Below are 21,200 nucleotides of genomic sequence, written 5' to 3' on the forward strand. Positions count from 1 at the left end.
CTTTGCCCCCCCCCCCACGTCTTCCGGCATAAGTGTCGTGCTGCTTCAAGGAAGTACAGGGGCAGTCCTGCCCTCTCCCACCCCCCAGAGTGGCATGGCCTGAGTGCAGTGTGATCTTCCTACCTCATGCTGCTCTCAGGCTGCACCACTCTGGGGGATGGGGGGTCAGGATTGCCCCTGCCCTCCCTGGAAGCACTGCAGCACCGATTGTAAGTGTGTGGGGAGGAGATGATGCTGGGGAGAGTGTGTGTGGCCCTGCTGTGCACGCCCCACATGTTGCCCATGGGTGTAGTAAGATGAGGGTCTGAAACATAAGCCCATGTCTCACAAGCCTAGTGTGAGGCCTAAAGCCTGGGCCACAATAGTCATGACTTTGCTAATAGAAAGCTGAAGTTGTGAACAAGAAGCAGGTCCTGCTCAGAGTTTGGCAAGAACAGGGCTGATATTACAGAAACACTCATACATGCCTAAGAGGTACTGAGCATAGGCTGGATCAGCTTGTTAAGAAACATCAAGGTACCAACATAAACCCTACAGATAACAGGAACATACTGATCCAGGTTCAGGACAGGGTTTACTCTGACAGCATGATGGATAAATACATTCAAGTTAGCACCAGAACACCCCAAATACACTCAATAGGTAACAAGAACAATAGTGATCCAGGCAGAATATAGAGGTGGGGGTGGATGTCCACTTTGCCATATCATAGTGATGTTTTTTCCTAGGAAAATTTCCCAAGAGCAGTTCGTCAAGGGCGAGCCAGTGCGTCCCAATGGAAGGAGCATTGAAGGGGCACAGGTCGGCTGGAGTCTGCAGCAGTACCTGCAGGAAAGCCTGGTGCTGCATTGCTACAGGAAAACAGGCCAGCTCTGCAGAGGTAGGAAGTGGGATGAACTGTAGCCACTTGAAACAGACAGTTCCTCCAGTGACTTGTTTAGGAATCAAAGGGATGCTGAAGATGTTTCATTTTCTCCTCCACTTTTTATGAAACAGCCATATTCAATACCGCTTTGGGGCAGGTGGAGCGTGGGAGAGGAGGAATGAAATCAAACCCTCGGGAAGACTCTGCTAAGGGCAATGATAGCAGTTGACTGTAAAGAAGCCAAGATGAGCCCTGAACCAGTCATTTATTTCTGAAACGATTAAGCTGCTTCCATGAGCAAGCCTCTCCTGAGTTTCATAGTGCTGCCTTGGCAAAAGGTGGAGGAGACATGGCTTTGGTAACCCTGCTGGCATTTTTAAGCATCCACCTTAAGTGATATGTACGGAACTAGAATGATCTTTCCAAACAGGATTTAAAACATTTGTGACTGAACAGGAAAGCGCTCTCTCTCCTGTATGGCCGAACTGTGGCATATGTTTTCAATAATCTCTTTGGATGTATTCACTTACATGTGCTTTGTTGAATCCTAATTTAAGAAGCTGTCATCCCCCTTCTGCACGTGCATGAGATGCTCATGTGTAGTCCTACCCTAAGTCCCATTGCCTTGAGTGGCGTGGCCTCCTGTTTGCAGCTCTACAGGTACATTTAATGTCCTTTGGTTTAGCCTGGAAGTTGAGTTCTTAGGTGGCCACCCAGGAGAGATACAGGTGCCGCCCAGCTGATTAGCAGAGCGCCCACAGCTGGCAGTGCGCGTTTTGGTGCACACGACAAAATTTATTCTGCCCATGGATGGAAAAAAATTAGTGGGAACACTTGTGCACAGCACAGCCATCAGTTTTAATCAGACCTGTGATTGTCTACAGATCAAAGCCAGTGACGTCTTCCAGCATAACATACACCCTCTGAAATACATATTCTATTCAACTGTGCCTGGGGGTGGCAAGGGGCTGTTAGAACAGGGCTGTGCCCTGGACCAGTGCAGTTCTGTTCCTTTATTGCACATTTTCTCCTACCATAGGGTCAATTCTGGACCCTCTTCTGACCCATCAACCTATTAGGGTCAGAAACTGAGTGGCAGACAGCCAGGGGAGGATTCCCCAGTTGCAGGAGCAGCAAACAGCAGCTATGAGGACCCCTATGCCACCCTTTCACACAAGCCTGGGCAGAGGGGCATGTTAAAGTATGAGGAGTGGAGAGGGAATTATCCCTCACGCTTGGTGCTGCAGAGAACTCCAGCTGCAGTAGAGCCCAGCGGTAACTTGGGCGTGAGGGGGTGGCTGTTACCCTCTGATTTTAAACCAAGAACATCTTGGCCTCTTCAGCAAGCTGTAATCCAGGCAGCATGAAGCCATATTTGTTGTTCATCCTTACGGGTGATGCAGCCCTTTGTCAAATTAGAAAGATTAAACTCCTTCCCTTCCGAGACTGCCTCACAGTTGAACAGACAAGGTATGGCAGAGGGCACAGCAGGGGTAGACAATGAGTTTGGGTGGGGGGAGCCACTCCATGAATTTGGGAAGTGGTTGAGGGCTGCACTCTTCCATGGTGTGAATGGAGGAGGCTGTGAGGTGGAGGGTGGGGGCAGATGGAAATTCAGATAGGGCATTGGAGTGGAGGAGGGGTTGTGGGGTTTGGGTGGAGGAGGGGCCATGACCTGGGGCAAGGAGAAGGTTCAGACCTGAAGGAAGGCTGCAGGGTCTGAGAGGCAGTTGTAACCTGGGGCTGGGGCTGGGGATTGGGGTGCCAGAGAAGTGATGTGCCAGAGACAGGCTTTCAGGGGTGTCAGGGAAGCACATGGCCCCCGCAGCCAGCTGTCCTGAGCAGTGTGCAGGAGCAGGGCAGGCAGGGAGCCTGTCCGAGTCTCCCGCTGGGCTGCAGGCCAGATCCAGCAGCTTGGCAGCCCCCGGGGGTATAGCGTTACACTGGAAGACATCACAGGCTTTGATCTATAGACAATCACAGCTCGGGTTAAAACCGATGGCAGTGCTGAGCACCATTCTTTCCGGCTAATCTGAAGGAGCAATTAAACATACTGTTAGTGTAGCGATAGCTGCAAACAAGAGGAAGCCGTACCATGCAAAGCAACAGGCTTTAGGATAAGTCCAGCCAGAAGTTAGGCCATGTTGGCCGACAGATTTCCACACGGCTGTCTGTAAAATGCAGCCAGTAGAGGGACTGGCTAGCTGCTGCGAAGCAGAGACAAAAAACCAGCAAAGCAAGGCAAGTGTGGCTTTTGGAGGGAAGTGAAAGACTGGGGTATGTGTATACTTACCGGGCGACTAACCCAAGCTTCCAGGCTGTGCCTACACTAGCAAGTTCTTTCAAAAGAGCTTTCAAAAAAAGGGGGCTCTTTCGGAAGATCCCACAGAGCGTCTACACACACACAAAAGCTGTGTCTACACTAGCTCCCTACTTCGAAGGGAGCCCGGTAAGTAAGGTGTCGAAAGATTATTAATGAAGTGCCGAGGTGCATACGCAGCACTTCATTAAGCTAATTCTCCCCCAGGGCAACTCCGAAGTGTTAAAAGTGCCGGCTCGCACGTAGGTGTGGCTAACCCACCGGTACTTCGAGGAGTAAAGGGACTTCAAAGTAGGGAGCTAGCGAGACAAGCCCAAAGTGCTCTTCTGAAAGTAAACAGAAAGAAGGAGGCGCTCCTTTCGAAACTGCTCTTCCTCTCCCGTTTCAGGAAGAGCGCCCCGTTCGAAAGCTTCCTTTGAAAGAAAAAGTGTGTAGGTGCTCTGCAGTCTGGTTTTTTTCTTCTCCCCTGAAAGAGCAGTCCTTATGGGGCCTGATTTTTTGATCCCTGGCCTGTTCTTTTGAAAGAGCAGGGGATGTGTGGACAGTCTCCTTCAAAAGAGCAGACTTCTCTTTGGATCCCCTTGCTTGTGTGTGGACGCACTCTTTCAAAAGAAGTTCGTTCACAAGAGATCTTCGGGAAGGGCTTCTTTTGACAGATCTCGCTAGTGTAGATGTAGCCCCAGGGTTTGATTTTGGGCGCCTAGTGGGGACACGTGAAATTGAACTAGCAGGGCTCAACCGTCAACCTTGGTCCTCCTCATTCTCGCGAGAATCAAGGTCTGTGAGGACAGCCCTATAAGTCAATCCTAGACATGTCAATTCCAGCTATACAATCGTCATAGGTGGAATTACCTATCTAGAATCCACTTCCAGACCTAGCATAGACCTGGCAGAGATGTTTGGGCACAGTACTTGATGGAGAAGCAGACCTGGATTTAGGAGGAAGGAAACAGCCTGCTGCTCTCTGTTTCTAGTGTTTTCAGGAATACAGGATTTTATGTACACCCTTTTTTCAATTAACAGGATTGCACTAAAGAAATACGGGACTTGCATAATCAATTTCTCCTCAGGAAAACAACCCATCTCCAAACACTGACAAACACCTGAGCCCAAAGAGGGTGACAGCATAAGCTGCTATGGTTTGCCTTTCCATCACCAGACAATGAATGAATTCTCCACCTCACCCCTCACACCAGGTGTTACCTTTTAGTTTTGTTTAACGCAGAGAAAAATCTCATGTACTAAAAGGTATTTCATTTATAAAGTTCCATTAGAAATTCAGGAGACCAGAGAACACAGAGGCCCAACACTAGAATTCTTTTTTTTCAGTAGCTAGCATATTCTGTAGAAGACAATCTACAGGTTTCATTTTAAAAATTCATCCTCACACTCTTTACTGTTGGGAGAGACACAATAAAGCTTTAGTTACTAAGCAACCATAGACTACGGTGATGCTTTCTACAGAAATGCATAGAACAAATCAATCAGCGTAGGGCTGTCTCCAAGACATTACAGTCTGTATTTTTAGAAGAACTAATGATTTTGGGAGCCAATCTGACACCTTAAAAAGGCCAGGAAGGAGCACAGCCTGGCTGATGTTAGGTAGGCAAAACTGAGAGAGTCTAAATGAATACTGGACTCATACAGAAAATTGAGACCTATTCTCTTCACACATCTGTAAATTTAGGCTGACTGTCTTTGTGAGAACCGGTATCAAGTAAATGCAGTCATCAGAGGCTAAAGATTGAAATGCAGCCTTTAGCCAAAAATATTTTATTATTCAAAAATATATATTTGTTTCTTAAAAAATAAATTTCCATCAATCACCCAACATTTTATGAATCATTTTTAAACAGGAAACAAATCTTTATAGCTTGATTCATAAAAGTTCAGCCACATGAGAAATGGCCCATTTCCAGTGTTAGATTTCTGTAAAAACATATAACGGTCACATCATTGTTTTGTATGAACACAGTGAAGAAAGAGTTCTTCCTTCTAAAAAAAGTGGCGAGACAATGCAAATAATTGGTGCTGTGAGAAAATGACTGTGAAAAAGTCACTGGCTCCTCTTGGCAAAGATGTTTAACGTACATTCACTCAGCAACACAACTGCACACACCATTCCTAGCTCACTACTCTTTGAAGAAAAATTCTATAAACACTTTCTGTGAAGAGCTTTCCCAAAATATAACTGGCACACTCATTCCATAGCCTAGAGCAGTGGTTCCCAACCTGGGATCTGCAGACCCCAAGGGGGCCACGAGGGTACTGCCAGAGGTCCATGAAAAAAAAAGGATCATAGAAAATAAGTTTTAAATAAATTGCAAAGTTACAATCAATTATTATTTTTAAATTAAATATCTTCCAATAATGTTATTAATTGCTGTCTGAAAATCTATGCTGTGGTTTCCTTTTTCATTTAATGAAGTATATGTAGTAGCTAGAACTGGCTTTGATTGGGATCTGCAAATGATTTGGGGAAGGTGACTGGGGGCACTGAACAGTTTGGGGGGGCGACTGGGGGTCTGCACTAGTGAATAGGTTGGGAACCACCGAGCTAGAGCGACAACTTTACTTAAATTTCACATCCCCATCCCCTCTCCCCCAAATCTATCATATCTCATCTTTGGGTGTCTGAAAAATATTTACCCCCGCTCTGTGTTCCAGAGTGCAGATACTAAGGATACAATTACGTAAAAAGTTTCTATTGGAATTTTTTTAAAGGAAAACCTGAGATTTTGTTGGCAGTTTTGAGACGTCCAACCTCAGAGCTCTTAAAGGCTCCTAATTTTCAGAGAGTGAAAACATCCAACTTCCGAGAAATCAAGGCCTCTATGAGGTGTGAAGTGGGGCACCTCACAACCACTAGTCATTTTAGAAACGTTTAGTTAAACTATTCAAAAAGAATCAAGGAAACAACCCACCCCAGCGCACTCCTGCAATGTCACAGCACCTTCTGATCTGGCGAGAAATTCGACTGATATCCAAAACATTACATTTATCCTCCTGCAATTCTCCCCTCCCCTGCTCCTTTTTTTAAAAAAAAAAAACACCTTAAATCTGTTGCACCATATGGCTGTTGGAATGAAGCTAACCTGGTTAATTTTCTTTAACTAAGAAAAATGAAGCTTTACATTTTCACCCATCCCAGGTCTCAAACCTCCACCTCTCCATGGCCATTTCTGCAACTGAGTCATATTTTGGAATTACCAGTATTTGTTAGTGGCCTGGCACTTTAAGCCAGCAGAGAACAGGCAGAAGTGTGTTTTTCTAAGTCTGTGACAGTGCTAGCAGCACCCCCTGAGCACTGAGATTGGAGACAACAAGAGGCCATGGGCTCAGCTGCAAGCAGTTAACTGCTTTTCTATTAGGAGCACCTGGAGGGTAATTAAATTACCAGGCAACAGGAACAGGCAGTAACTGGGAGCATCAGGAAGGGAAGAGCTCAACCTGCAGTATTCGTGTATGGCTTGGGACTAAGGCTCTGTCTACACTAGGCAAAGTAAGTTGACTGCAGATACGTAATTCTAGCTATGGCAACTGCATAGCTAAAATCAACCTATCTGCACTTGGTTTCCTTTTCTGTCCCTACTGAACAAGGTTGATGGAGGAGATTCTCCCACCAATCTCCCTTACTCCTCGCCTCTCATGAGGGGTACAGGGGTCGACCGTAACCCCTGAGAGGTTGATTTTGTGCGCCCCTAGTAGATGCATGAAATCGAACCCCTGAAAATCGACCTGCTCAGAGTTGATCTTCCAAGCTAGTGTAGATGTAGTCTGAGACACTATGGAAGCAGGCCAGGAAGTGAGGCACAGTAGGTACCTAAGGGAGCACCCTGGAACTAGTTCCTATTGCAGGAGGTTGTGATGCTGCCAGGTAGGTATTAATGTTTTTAGGAGCTGGAGGATTTGCTGTCTGGAGAAAACAATGGAGCTGATGGTACAAGACACAGAACCCAGAGAAGGAAGTTGGAAAACATTTCCTAATGCTGGCGGTAAACTACAGCATCTCACTCCTATGAGCAGCCAACAGGGCTTCCCCACTACAGAGTGCTTTATTCTTACCCTTTGCTTGAGCCTTCCTGCCTTAATAATCCTGAGAGGAGGTAACTCCAACCCACCTCATTGCTGACTGGACAGCCTTTGTCTCCTCTGAGGATTCAGCCCATCATGCAGCTTCACCAGTGCAACCTCCCAAGTGTAGATAAGCAAAGCTATCTGCACCACAGCAAGTTGTCCAGGCTTGGTTAAAGGCATTACAGCCAGCGGCAGCTGTTCTTTCTGCACTAGATGGGTGCACAACCTCAGTGCAACAGCCGAAATGGTGCAGCGACCTCAGGGGAAGAGATCAAAGCCTCCCTAATGGAGAAAAGCCTCAGCTCTGAATCCCACTCTGATCTGAGTGTATCTCCCACCCCAGCTTACTCCTGTCTCGCTGCCTCAGTTTGCCCCAGGTCTGGTGACAAGGGATAAGCTCTCAAGCACTTGCCCATTTTATTTGCATCCACGTTGTTAAAAGAGGATTGTGTGTTGCAGTAAAAGCCCTTTGGAATGGCCAGGAGTGGGAACACAGGAACTGCCTGACCGTTCGAGAGCCATGGCCTCCGACAACAGCCAGCATCCAATGCTTTGGAAGGAGGAGCAGGAGAAACTGACGACACGCTACAGCTCATTCTGATCTCTCGTAGTCAGAGCTTGGCTGGACTCTGCAGAGGAAGGGTCTGACAACCCTTCCAAGGCATTTTTGGCATTAACTCAGCTAACGCTGGATATTCTCCTTAGCCGTAGGCCATCCCTCTGAGTCATCTTGACACCCCTCCTCCACCCAAATACCTGCTCTCAGGACTCCATACCAGTTTACAATGGCGTCCTGCTTTGAAATACAAAAAGGAAGGAAGTCCTGCAGCCCCTGTCATACACTGAGTCCCAGCTGCTGATTTGTGCCCATATTTTCCTGATTGTTAGTTACTCTTGCCAAACACTCACCCAGGACAGTGATCCCAATTTCTTCCCAGCTTGTGCACCATCAACTGACGGTACCCTGACGACCGGCTTCCATCAACATCCATGGAGCTGAGTGGGGTGCAACTCAGGCAGAATGTGGCTCCAATACCCATCTCCCAGCCCTCCTGATCAGACTTTTCCTCTCTCCTGCTCCATCAGAATTTCCCTTCTGGGCTGGTCCTGTGGCCTGGCTCCTGGGAATCTCACCAGCAGAACAGAAGCAGCCTCTCCCTCCCCTCAAGCTCAAACACTGTCATGCTTGGAAAACACACACAGTCACCTGGTTTGTTGGGTCACGGCGCCCCCATGTGTCAGGCTCCAGCTTTTCCCCTGAATTCCAGTGGCACCCGGCACTCTTTGACGTCTGTCTGGACTCTGATAAGACTGGACCAACTGCGGATGACTAATTCTTTCGCTAGCTGCCAAGGTCAGAGAGTCAACAGCCCGCAACTCACCCTCCCCAAAAAGGGGCTGCAACAAGTCACCCTGCAAATAGACACTCCTCCCTTCTCCAGCTCTGCCGGTCTAGGACGCAGCATTGCCGGGCGCAGATATGACACCAGTGGGTTTGGATGTGCCAGGAACTGGTAATAACCCCTAGTTCTGGGATCCTACAGCTCTGTCTTGTGCTCCTGGCCCGGCACTGCTTTGGTGGCTTTCCCTCCACCCACTGCAAGGATCACAGAGCAGCTCAATATCTCCCAAGGTAGTCGGCAGGATCGGGGCTTCCTTCTCTGAAAAAGAACATTCCTCTGGCACACCACAGTAAACAGTCCACTAACACAGGCCACACAGTGTCACCAGAGTATCTGGGGCTATGGCTTTCAACTGTTTGCAGTCTCTTTACTACTGTGGGCTGCAAATGCAGCAGCTCTGTGCATCCATGCTACATGAAACTTGTATGGCTCTGAGGATGTCACATGGGCCACAGCTGTGTGGTGACTGGCCACAAATCACCACCAAGCTGTGGGCTGAGACCCACTGGTTACATAAAGCATGAGCAGCATGCGAGCAAGACAGACATTCTTCTGCGCTGTATTAAATAGAACTGCACCCTCCTCCCTGCTTCTGTGCAGTTGGACTATGTCCTTCTGACCCGGGATGCGTCTCCCCTACCCGGGGATGCAATGTGTGGATTGGCTAGAAAACATAAAAAACACCTCCCTTCCCTTATCCAATAGCGCCCCAGCACCACTGAATAGCAGCTCCAATCACTGCAGTATCCTTACTGTAAGCAGAGAGAGAGAGAGATTCCTGCTGAAGACCGTAATACTACTACTACCGTACACAGCTGCCTCAGGCGGAGATGTCACAAGCTGCTGAATAATGCCGCAGCATGCCTGTGAGCACGGAGGAGGGCTCTTCCCAAGGAATGTGACAGACAGCTCTGGATGCTTCAGGAAACTCAATTCCATCGTCAGCTAACGCTCCACCCCAATCCTCTGACAAAGGAAGCTTCTTCCAGCAGTAACGTCATGCAGACAATGAATGATGTCTCCAGAATAGATGGAGCTGGGCCGGGATGGTCTTAGGCCAATCCCCGTAATCTTGAAAGTTTAAAAAAGCCTTTGCCTTTTCCAGTCTCTGTGGTGCTGGCTTCCCACTTAGGAAATAAAAAAGCAGACATGGAGCACTTTCCTTGAAGTGCTCCATGACTGCTTTTTTGTTTTGATAGAATACAGGCTGACACGGCTCTCTCTGTGTTACTAGCCTCTTAGGAATGCTGCCGATAAACCACGCCTGTGCACCAGGCAATTGCTAAAGCCTCAGACAGGCTCCCGGCAGAGTGCTGGAGAGGGGGCTAGTCCCTGGATGCCTGCTGCTTCCAGGGCTACAGAAACACAGCCATGTGGGGAAGGAAACGGATTGGTTTTGTGGGGGAATAGAGGTGCAGAATCAAGACCACAGCCAATGCAACTGACAAAGGTGAATACGAGCCAATAAGGCAAGTCGGCAGGGTAAGGAAAAGTCCAGTGCCTAATGACTGCACCCAGTCCTGGCTACCCACCTTGCCAAGCTTGCAAGAGCTAGTGGCTGCTCACTAGCATGCCAAGGAGCTGATTTAGACTATAGCAGTGTCCCTTTGTAAGAACCAACAGGCTCAAACTCCACGGTAGATACTACAGTTACCACACGGCAACACGTGGCTAGACCCTGCTTCAGCTAAGCACACATTTAAGTCCCCCTGATAAGCAAATTCTTTGTCCTTTACTAAACTGGAGTCAGGGCCACCCTTCAGTCACCCTCACCATGAGGCAGGGCCCCCCCGCCAGAACAGGAGAGCTCTCCAAACAGGAGCTGCATCAGCAGACATCAGACTAGGAGAGCTCCCCAGAGGAAGAGGGTGGGTAAAAGGTCTGTATTTTGCTGAAGCAAAGGGTTGGCACGTCTGGGTCTAAAGCATAATAGGAATGGACTGGACGGGGCCTCTGGCCACCGTGAGAATGACTGTCAGCTTTTCTGATCAGAGGTGAATATTAAGAGTCAATAGCACTGCGCTTTTTTCCGATCCTCTCATCTGAGCATGCTGAAGAGCTCTGCAGGCAAGTGACCACAGTTGCCTGGGCCGGCACTTGTGAGGTAGGTCGGTATGAACAATCCCCCAGTATGTGGCGGGGGGGGAACTGAGGCACAGAGCTGCAAAATGACCTGCCCATGGTCACAGAAGCAGACTCAGGAATGCAATGCTGATATCTGTGCACCAAGTCCCTCCCTTTCCCAGGCTCAGAGGGTGCAGCCGTTGCAGCCAATGGCTCTTCACACAGGTTAACGGGACTGTTCAGAGCAGGAGGCATGACTGTAAAGACAGGCGTCTGTGCGCAGTGCTGGAAAACCTGGCTCTGGGGCACTGGGGTGGGCGTGAGAGGAGAGTAAATCGGATCACCCAAGCAAAGCTTCATAATCCATGTACCACACCAGCTGGCCAGAGGTAGGGTTGACCCCCGAAATAGGCCACTTTTCCGGCTCCTGTCCCACTCTACTCATCTGGGTTGTGATTTCGTGCTTGTTCTTCCCCATCACTAGCACAGCCACCTGCCTGGCCCTGTTGATGAGAGGCAAGCTGAGGCTCATTCTCTGGTGGGGTTTGCTGGGGCTCTCTGTAAGCACCACCATCTGGGCCCCTTCGAGGCCACTGTCGGAGTGCGGGAAGAGGGAGGCCGTGTGCCCGTCAGAGCCCAGCCCCAGCAGGACAAAGTCCAAGCTGCCGTTGGTCACTAGCGCTGTTATCTCCTTGGCATACAGCTCCAGGCCCCGGTCCTCCTCCACGCAGAGCCGCCGGCTGAGGTGCACTGGCATGGGGTGGATGTTGAGGTAGGGCACCCGGACGTGCTGGAGGAGGTGGTCGTGCAAGCTGTGGAAGTTGGACTCGGCGTCAGTGAGCGGCACGCAGCGCTCGTCCACCAGCCACAAGTGGGTGTGTCTCCACGGGAAGCCATAGTGGTGCATCGCCAGCCGCTGGAACAGGATAACGGGGCTCGAGCCACCCGACAGAGCCAAGTGGAACTCGCCACGACGTGCCACAGCCTTGGCAGCAGCCGCCTCAATGTCCAACGCCAACTGGGTGATCAGTTCCTCCGGCCAAGCCAAGACCAAGGGGCTTTGCCGAAACTTGGCCTGGACAGTTCTGTAGTCGCCCGGCTTTTGCCTGTCAGCATGCAGCAGCTCCACCGGCTCCTTCAGCGTGAAGGCCACCTCCCTGCCCATTATTTCAAAGTCCAGGAGGTGCCGGTTCTCCACTCCCCCCGGGTACAGCCGCGGGACTCTCGGGGCTAAGCTGTCCAGCAATGGAGTCCAGAACTCCCAAGATGCCAGCAGGTTCTCAGTGGGGATGAAGGTGTCCTTCCTGCCGTGGAAGATGCTGGAGATGAGGACAGAGTAAGCCTCTCTCTCCTTCACAGGGCTGTACACGTAGTAATCCGAGAGCGGGTGCCCAAAGAGGTGCAGCTGCGGGCGATCTGCTGCTCCCTCTTTCCAGCTGTCTCTTGGCATGATGGGCTTGAAAAGGTTCCGGCTGACCAGCACAGCAGGGTGGTTCAGCTCCCCGTGTCCAATGTAGAGGACGATCTGCTTGGGGCCACACTGGCTCTGCCCCACCTCCCTCAGACTTTCACGCTGGGTGCAGTAGGCCCGGTCCTTAAAGAGGACACGGATGTAACCCACCCGCTCGTCCAGGGCTTTGCCAGAGATGAGGATGAAGGGGACTCCCTCCCAGCGCAGGCTGTTGAGGTGAATCAGCACACCTGAAATGACAGGGGAAACTCAGGTCCAATGGGCCCTTTCAATTTTTCCATCCGTGGGTGGAATAAATTTTGTTACATGCACCAATGCATGGGTGGATGTGCACCACCTGATAAACACATGCCGCCAACTAATCAACTAGGCATCACCCGAGTCATTCCTGGGCACCCATCCAAGAGCTCATGTCACAGGAAACACTGCTCTGGTCCAAGCCCAGCACCGCTCTCCTTGGGGTGGGGGCATCATGAACCCTGGCCTCCATAACCTCCCTTGCTCCACAATCAGCTCTCCCCATTAGCCTGCCATGTCTCTGCTCTACAGCCCCCAACATTTGCCTCCCTCCCTTCTGACTGGCCCAAGTTCCTCGGCTTCCCTAGCAACCCCTTAGGAAAGCAGCTTCTCTGGATGAGCCCTCACATCGCTCCCTCACCAGGAATCCAAGCACGGGGCACCTGCCGCCTGGCCAGAGATGGCCTCTGATGAACTGAGGCCACCAGCCCCAGAGACGCCCCCCAGTCTTACCTCTCAGAGATCTGGCGTGGCCCTCCCCCAGTGACACAAGGGAAGACGCTCCGCCATAGAACAAGCTCCGAAAACTAACTCTCAGACATTTGTACTTAAGAATTCCACTTGGGGCTTCACTGGTTGAGGAATCCTTGGATGTCCCAGGCCAGGTGGACACTCTGCAAAACCTTGGGCACTTTACGTTCCATGGGGACAGATGCCCTAGAAATACCCTACTTCGTGGTGCAGTTGCAGAAGCAGACACAGAAGTGATGTGATTGGCCCATGGCCACGGAGGAAGTGATGGAGCTGGGATTAGAATCTGGATGCTCCCTGGGACCCAGTCCCACACTCTGGCCACTAGCCCAGATCCCACTTGCCTCAGCCACTTTGCCGTCATCGGCCGAGAACCTAGTTCCCACCTGCAAAGGTTGGTGTTGTGGTGACATAGTTCTGGGGCTTCTGCAGCTCCTCCCGCACGTGGCTGGCGTAGGTCTGGTACTGACCCAGCACCGCGCTGGTGCTCTCCAGGCTCTGCAATGACTTGAAGGTCTGTAGCTTGTGCCGGAGAACCTCTTCGGCACTGCTGACATTGGCCGGCAGCTCCATGGCAAGAGACAGCAGGGCCTCGGTGAGGTGGTTCTGGAGAACGTCGCGGATGACACCGTACTGCTCGTAGAAGCTGGTGCGGCCTGAGCGCGGAAAGGGGCAAGAGACAAGGAATCAGAGCAGCAGGGAAGAAAACCCCCCGGAAGGCCCCAGCCTTGAGAAAGGAGCCTGAGAACTGGGGCCAGAGGGAATGATGGGAAGGGCCCAGCTACGGAGCCGTCTCTAGCACCACACTGAGCATGAGGCCCCTGCCTCTCTGGGCACCTCAGCAACTCACTTCAGCCTAGCAAAGCCCTTCACCCACTGCTGAGCCGGTGGTGACTCTCAGGACAAACCGCCACAGCTGAGGAAGGGTACCCAGGAGACCAGCTGCCCTCGCTGGAGCAGCCAAAGGGATGTCGCTGGAGGAAGGAAGACAAGAGCTGAGGCTGGGTGGGTTGGGGACTGTGTGCGTGGAAGGGCACAGAGAAAACCAACCAGGGCATGTGCAGATGCGCACCACCCCTAGAAACACAGCCTGCCAGCTGTGGGGGGCTGTGGGTGCTCTGCTAATCAGCTGGGTGGCACCTGAATCTCTCCAGGGAGGCCGCCCAAGTGCTCAGCTTACAGGGAACTCTGCAGCTGTCAGCACTGCATCGGGAGCCTTCTGTTCACCCCTCCATGCACAAACCACTCTGAGCAGCTGCACACTGCGCCACGCCATCCACTTAAGCCCTGCTCGCAAGGACAGGAAAGGTCAGCTTCAGCACAGAGCCTTGGAATGATTTCCTACTGAGCCTGGGAGGGAGAATTCCACATCCTGTTAAATGCAAGGGATTCAAACCACAGCCTCCTGTTGGCGGGCCAGGGACAAGCTAAGTGCTGCCGATGTGCCCCGGCCCCGGCTTCCGCACTTGCTGGATACAGTTTGTCTCCCTCTCTAAGCCAAAGGCATATTCACTAACGTAACCCATGCTGCAGACTCTCTGGGAGCCAGGCTGCACGGTGGGGGTGGGATGATGAGTCAGATGAACAATGACCAGTCTTAAGTACAGTTACCTTATTTGACACTGCGAGGAGCGGCTTGGGGCTGGGGAGGGAGAAGGAAAGAGGGGAGGAGACATAATTCGGATGTTGTAGAGGAAAGGGCACCTGGTGTCCCCAGAACGGCTGCTGGCGACAGCCCAACATGCCATGCTTCAGGCTCGGCACTGCAGTGTGGGGCTGTGGCACTGCAGGCAGGGACCCTGAGGCTCCGCACTGCAGCACGGGGCTCTGGCACTGCGGGCAGGGACCCTGATGCTCCACACTGCAGCACGGGGCTGTGGCACTGCAGGCAGGGACCCTGAGATTCAGCACCGCAGCACGGGGCTGTGGCACTGCGGGCAGGGACCCTGAGGCTCCACACTACAGCGTGGGGCTGTAGCACTGTGGGCAGGGACCTTGAGGCTCCGCACTGCAGCATGGGGCTGTGGCACTGCGGGCAGGGACCCTGAGGCTCCACACTGCAGCATGGAGCTGTGGCACTGCGAGCAGGGACCCTGAGGCTCCACACTGCAGCATGGAGCTGTGGCACTGCGGGCAGGGACCCTGAGGCTCCACACTGCAGCATGGAGCTGTGGCACTGCAGGCAGGGACCCTGAGGCTCCACACTGCAGCATGGAGCTGTGGCACTGCGGGCAGGGACCCTGAGGCTCCACACTGCAGCACGGAGCTGTGGCACTGCAGGCAGGGACCCTGAGGCTCCACACTGCAGCATGGAGCTGTGGCACTGCGGGCAGGGACCCTGAGGCTCCACACTGCAGCACGGAGCTGTGGCACTGCAGGCAAGGACCCTATGGCTCAGCACGGAGCTGTGGCACTGTAGGCAGAGACCCTGAGATTCAGCACTGCAGCGTGGGGCTGTGGCACTGTAGGCAGAGACCCTGAGATTCAGCACCGCATCGTGGGGCTGTGGCACTGCGGGCAGGGACCCTGAGGCTCCGCACTGCAGCATGGGGCTGTGGCACTGCGGGCAGGGACCTTGAGGCTCTGCACTGCAGCGTGGGGCTGTGGCACTGCGGGCAGGGACCCTGAGGCTCTGCACTGCAGCACAGGGCTGTGGCACTGCAGGCAAGGACCTTCATCCACAGAGCCGCAGCAGCTGCATAAGGCTCATCTCTCCCTCTCTGAAAGGCTGCTTAGGGACACCTGGATAGATGAGCACAGCCCGGGAGGCGTGAGCAACCCCCAACGCCTTCAGCAAACATGGCAGCAGCCTAACCCTGATTTAAACTTTTGTGCAGGCAGAGAGCAAGCCAAAGAAAGGGACAGTGATGCAACAGCAACATGACTGTTTCTGCCTCTGTAACAGCTGCCAACAGCCAGGGCCTAGCAGAGCTGCCCGCCACCTTCAGGCATCCATTGCAGCCACAGCGCCCAACGGAGACCTGAACCCAAGCTGGGCCCATTCTGAGTCCTCCTGCAGCAGGTCTCAGGGCTCCAAGCATCACTGTTAATGGCCTCTTGACTCGGCAGCAGAGGGACAGAGCCCCCTCCAGCTGGGATCTGCATGGGCCAGTACAACATGCCGGCCTCATCCCAACTGCTGGAGGGCTGAGCACCCCCTCCCTTTCTGCACTCGGAGGAGCAGGGAGTGAACAGATGTGACTGGGGATCAAATTCCTGCCACATGCACACCCATGCAGCGTGACACAGCTGAGCTACCACTGCCGGATCTCGTGCATTTGCAACATGCAGCCATAAGGTCCTTCTCACGGAGCTACACTAAAGCACCCAGGTCCTGAGAGATTCCCCAGGGCTAGCTCTGCCCAGGCACCCTGACCTTTGGCATCCAGAGTCTCCTTCAGAACAATCTCCACTCTCTCCACGTGATGCCGGTTCCAGATGGGGTCCAGAAAGCGTCGGTTCTGGTCTCGGAAAGGCAGGATGTGGGCCACAGCCTGGGGAGGGAGGGAGGGAGGGAAAGATCAGAGTGAAAAACAAAAAGCCAAACCTGGCAACTTTTCTAAAGCATCTCCCACCCCACTGCTCCATCGGGCTCAGAAACGCAGCCCACGCCTGGGGTCTAGGGAGCACATGGGGGAAGAGGAGGAACCGGCGCAAGAAGAGCCTGCCGTGCAGAAATATCGTGCGGTTTCTAATGTGCACATGGGGCAGCCAGGAAAGGTCTCCCCAGCCACGGCAAACATTTTACGGCTTTGTGGGAGAGAGACTCACATACAAAGCACTGGGCGTTCAGCTTCCCTCCCTCAGAAGGACCCTGGCCAAGTCAGACCCTGCTAGGATTCGATGGTGGGGTTCCAGGGCATTCAGGTAGATCAAAGGGGACATGAGCACTGCCAAGCCACCTGGTCTCGCCTAAGGAAAACGATTTCCAGCAGAGGTGCTCTCCTTGCAGCCGGGCACCCATGACCAGGCCACAGGGCGATGGCTGGAACAAGGCTACTTCGAAAAGGAGATATCACACCATGCTGAGGCCACGGCTGTGCCTTCTCCTCACGCGCGTTCCCATGGGGGGCAATACCACAGCCCAGGCACCATCTGCAGAGCGGGACAGGGCAGCCGCGTGCCCTCAAAGCCCTGTGTTCTTGGGGGAAAGACTGAAACTTCAGCTTGGCCCACTCCATGGCTAAGGAAAGCGATGACTTATTGGTAAGAATGGGAGGGCGGAAAGGCCACCTGAGGTCTTCAGCAACCTGACCCACCCAGGAACAAAGGCACAGCCTTGTGGCCCTTGAACCACTTGTGGTCTCGTAGAACTTGCGTGGGGCTTGGAGTCAGAAAACCTGAGTTCTGTTCTTTGCTCTGACATACTGGGTGACCTTGGCCCACGCTCTTCCCCTCCACATCTGTAACGCACGGACAGCCAGACCTTCCTCCTTCACATAGCGCAGCATTTCTCAAACTCTGCCCCACGCAACATGGGTGTTCTGTGAACAACTCGCAGGCGAGCTGCGAGCGTTTGGAAAAATCATGCAAACTTTTACAGCAAATCGCTAGTTTACAAGGATAACAGTAATGCAAAATACTGAAACATCATTTTATTTCTACCTCTTGTGAGACCGGCAGTAGTCTGGGAACACAGCAAGGCTGATTAGAGGAGAGGGGGAGCCAATGCAATGTTAATCTCCTATCCCTAAGACAGCATAGCAGCGAGCAACAATTTTTTTTTTTGGAAGAAAATTTTCACAGGTATCCCGCACAAAAAATAGTTTTGTTTGGTGCTCCATGGTATCAAAAAGTTTAAGACACACGGATGTAGAGCCCTGCTCAGCAATCTTTATCACCTTGTGGTGCACTTCAGCATTCATTATAATTTCACAGCACATCCAATGTACATAAACCCCCATCCCCTCCCGCAGACTCAGGCACCCCCACCCCCTAACTGAATGTCCTCCCACTCCCCTAAGACAGCTACCCCCAGCCTCCCACTCTAACCCAATCTCCCTCCTGTCCTCCAGAGCTAGGCACCCCCAGGCCTCCCCTCATCATCAGCATCATCAACCACCAGGGGCTCAGCACCCCTTGGTGTTTGATGCCTCTCTCTCTATTTCCTTCCATTTTTCCCTGTCCAGTGCAGAGTGGCTTCATTTCCGAAGATTAGCACTGCACCAATCTACTATATCATCTACCCATTCTCTGTGGGGTCTGCCTCTCCTATTCAAACCGTCCATTGTGCTGAATACCAGGATATTGATTTTTTGTTTGTTGTTCATTCTGCATATATGACCAAATAGCTGTAGCTTCCATTGTACAACCTTCCGCAGCAGGTTCCCTTTCAGCTGTATCTTCCTTTTTAATTCCTCGTTGGTGACCTTCTGCGTCCATCCTATTCTCAGGATCTTTCTGTAACAACTCCTCTCAAACGCCAATATTCTTCTCTTCAAATCTTTCATTATCAGCCACGTCTCTCGTCCGTACAACAGGCTGCTGAATACACACATTTTCAAAACGCTCAGCTTCGTTCCCAAGCTAATCGCTTTGCTTTTCCAGATCTTATCCATCGCCTTCAAACTTGCTCTCACTTTCGCTATTCTAGCCACTATTTCCTTCTTACAGTCTAGATCAGGCGTGTCCAACCCGTGGCCCTGGACAGCTAGTAATGCAGCCCCACAAGATCATAAACTTTTAACATTATTATGTGATTTATATACATTAACTATATTATATATTTTATATGCGGCCCAAGACAATTCCTCTTCACTCACTGTGGCCCAGGCAAGCCAAAAGGTTGGACACCCGTGGTCTAGATCATACGTTCCACGGCACACCGGTTGCAGAGCGCTGATGTAGAGGACTCCAGTGTCTCCAGGTGACCAACCCTATCAGAGCTAGACAGGCTAAAAACCCTTGAAGGGCAAGAGGCACAAAGTCCACAAATAAAATTAACTATGGCACAACTCAGATGACCCCAAACCAGTGGTTTATGGGATGGCAGCAGTGGACCAGTGACACTGAGGCCGGATGGGGGATAATGTGGAGTTCCTTGCAGGCAGGGGGAACGCAGGACAAAACAGGAACCCCGAAAAGACGGTGTCTTTGAATAGGCTCTCCGGTGTGATGTCAACACGCATCTGCCAGCTCATGGATAGAGCCTGATCCCCTGCCGCCCCCGCGGCTTGGAAACTGTTCAAAAGATGAGCTAGCAGCCCAATGGCCAACAGCACGGTGATCGCCTGAGTTGCTTACCAGAAGAGCCCGAGGAACAGAGAACCCTGCTCCACTGCTAGAGGCGTGCTGGGCACATAGCACTGGCAGGGAGAGAAAGAGGTGACGTGGTCAACATTCCTTCTGACTTTTTTCCATCCAGGTGTGGAATAAATATTAATATGTGCACTGAGGCACGTGCCGACGTGCACCACCAAACAAAACACACAGGCGGCTGGCGCTCTGCTAATCAAATGGGCGGCATGTGACTCTCTCCTGGGTGGCTGCCCAAGCGCACAGCTTATAGCGAACACTGCTTCCAGTGCAGCAGACACCATCAACCTGCTCATGTGTCAGCTGCTTTCCTATTAGGGGAGCTGACCCCAAGCAGGTCTGTACTGTTACCTGCAGGATCTGGCAATATCTGATGCAGGCGAACGGATAAATTAAGTCTAAAGCAGAGAGCACATCGTTCATCTTTCGGGGGCTACGATCTTATGGGGATGGGAGGGATCACGCCTGATTCTCAAGAGAATCAAGCGAGAACCCCATGCTTGGCCTCACACCCTCTTTCAGCACGAGCAGAAGAAGCCTGACTGCCTCTGCGGCAGGTCTACCTTCGCTGCCTTTAACCTCCCCCCCACCCCCCCGCTGCAATCCCTTGCACAGATGCACCAGCCCCTGAAAAACTGGCTGATCACTTAAAAAAAAAAAAAAAAAGGCAACAGCACATCTCATCAAAATAAAAGCCTCCTCTGGACGCGGGTGCTCACAGGCTAGGCCTGCAGGTGGGGCGGCTTTGCTTACTCAGCGAAATGCAAGCCCTGACCTTGCCTGGAAGGCCAGATGGATTCTGCCTCTCTCCAACACCCCCATCCACCACTACCCTTCAACCTGAGCCATAGCACTTTGGCACGCAAAAGGTCCTGCCTCTTGCCTGAACATTTCCTCCTTCTCGCCCACCTTGGGGAGGCGTGGGCTTCAAGTAACTGCAGGGGAAGAGTAATGACCAGTCACTGCAAGGTCAGTCAGCTGCAGCCAAGAGCAATGGGCTGGACATACTCCCCGCAGCAAGGGGAGGCTTTGAACCGTGCTCTGAACAGCTCTGCCTGGGATCCCAGGGGGAGGTGGACCCTTCAGGCACAAGGGGAAGGGGCAGGTTCCAGACACACTGGAAGGCAGGGAAAGAGCTCTCAGCGCTTCATAAAATGGGATCCAATTAGCCTCCAAACCCCACTTGCAGGCAGGGACCATCCTCGGCTGACGGAGAACCTAAGGAGCAGACAGGATGTCACCAAGGCAATGGGGCCCACAGCCACCGTGAGCCCTGTCCCCAACATAGCAGGGGGGGTCCCTACTCCGAGCTCCTTGGAGGGGCAGGTCCAAGGGTGGGAGGGGCAGGGCCTAGAGCAGTCAGCCCTTAGCATTACCCAGTCTGCAGTTCTCGGTCTCCCCCACAACAGCCGCACAGAGCAGCACCGCCATGGTACTTCAAATGGGCGCAGAGGGCTGACTGACACGCCTGCCCAAATAACTGCGGCGGTAGCCAGAGTTCCGGGCTCTTTTGAAACACTGGGACATTGGGCAACTGCCCCCCTCCCGCCTCTCTCCCTCAATCAGTGGCCCTGCACCAAGGTATCACCACACCTTTAAGAGGCTGACCTGGGAAATGGAGCTTTGAGTCTGGACCTACAGTGGTGTGCTTCCCCGTTACTAAACAAAAGACAGTCCAACCAGGACAAAAGCTGGGAGACAGGAGCACAAAACTCATTGATGGAACTGAACTGCAGAATCGTAGGGTTGGAAGAGACCTCAGGAGGCAATTGACTCCAACCTCCCATCCCAACTAAACTACCCCAGTCAGAGTTTCATCAAGCCAAGACTTCAAGACCTCTAGGGAAGGAGCTTCTAACTTATCTCTAGACAACCCTTTCCAGAGCTTCACCACTCTCCTAGGGAAATAGCTTTTCCTAATATCCAACCTTGCCCCCACTGCAACTTGAGACCATTGCTCCTCGTTCTGTCACCCGT

At 52.2% G+C, this 21,200-nt stretch overlaps 1 protein-coding gene across 1 annotated transcript in view; it reads right to left on the reverse strand.

Annotated features, from left to right (window-relative positions):
* Window positions 1-2,363: 2,363 nt before the first annotated feature.
* The window catches only part of H6PD (hexose-6-phosphate dehydrogenase/glucose 1-dehydrogenase), a 31,323-nt gene continuing 12,486 nt past the window's right edge, over window positions 2,364-21,200 (reverse strand). The window contains exons 4-6 of the mRNA XM_074975720.1: window positions 16,345-16,462; window positions 13,355-13,624; window positions 2,364-12,430 (exon numbers count right to left, since the gene is read on the reverse strand). Coding sequence (XP_074831821.1) covers window positions 11,070-12,430; window positions 13,355-13,624; window positions 16,345-16,462 — 1,749 coding nt within the window. The 3' untranslated portion in view covers window positions 2,364-11,069. The remainder of the gene's footprint in view (window positions 12,431-13,354; window positions 13,625-16,344; window positions 16,463-21,200) is intronic.

The sequence above is a fragment of the Carettochelys insculpta genome, chromosome 23, assembly GCF_033958435.1.
Source record: "Carettochelys insculpta isolate YL-2023 chromosome 23, ASM3395843v1, whole genome shotgun sequence".
Lineage (NCBI taxonomy): Eukaryota > Metazoa > Chordata > Testudines > Carettochelyidae > Carettochelys > Carettochelys insculpta.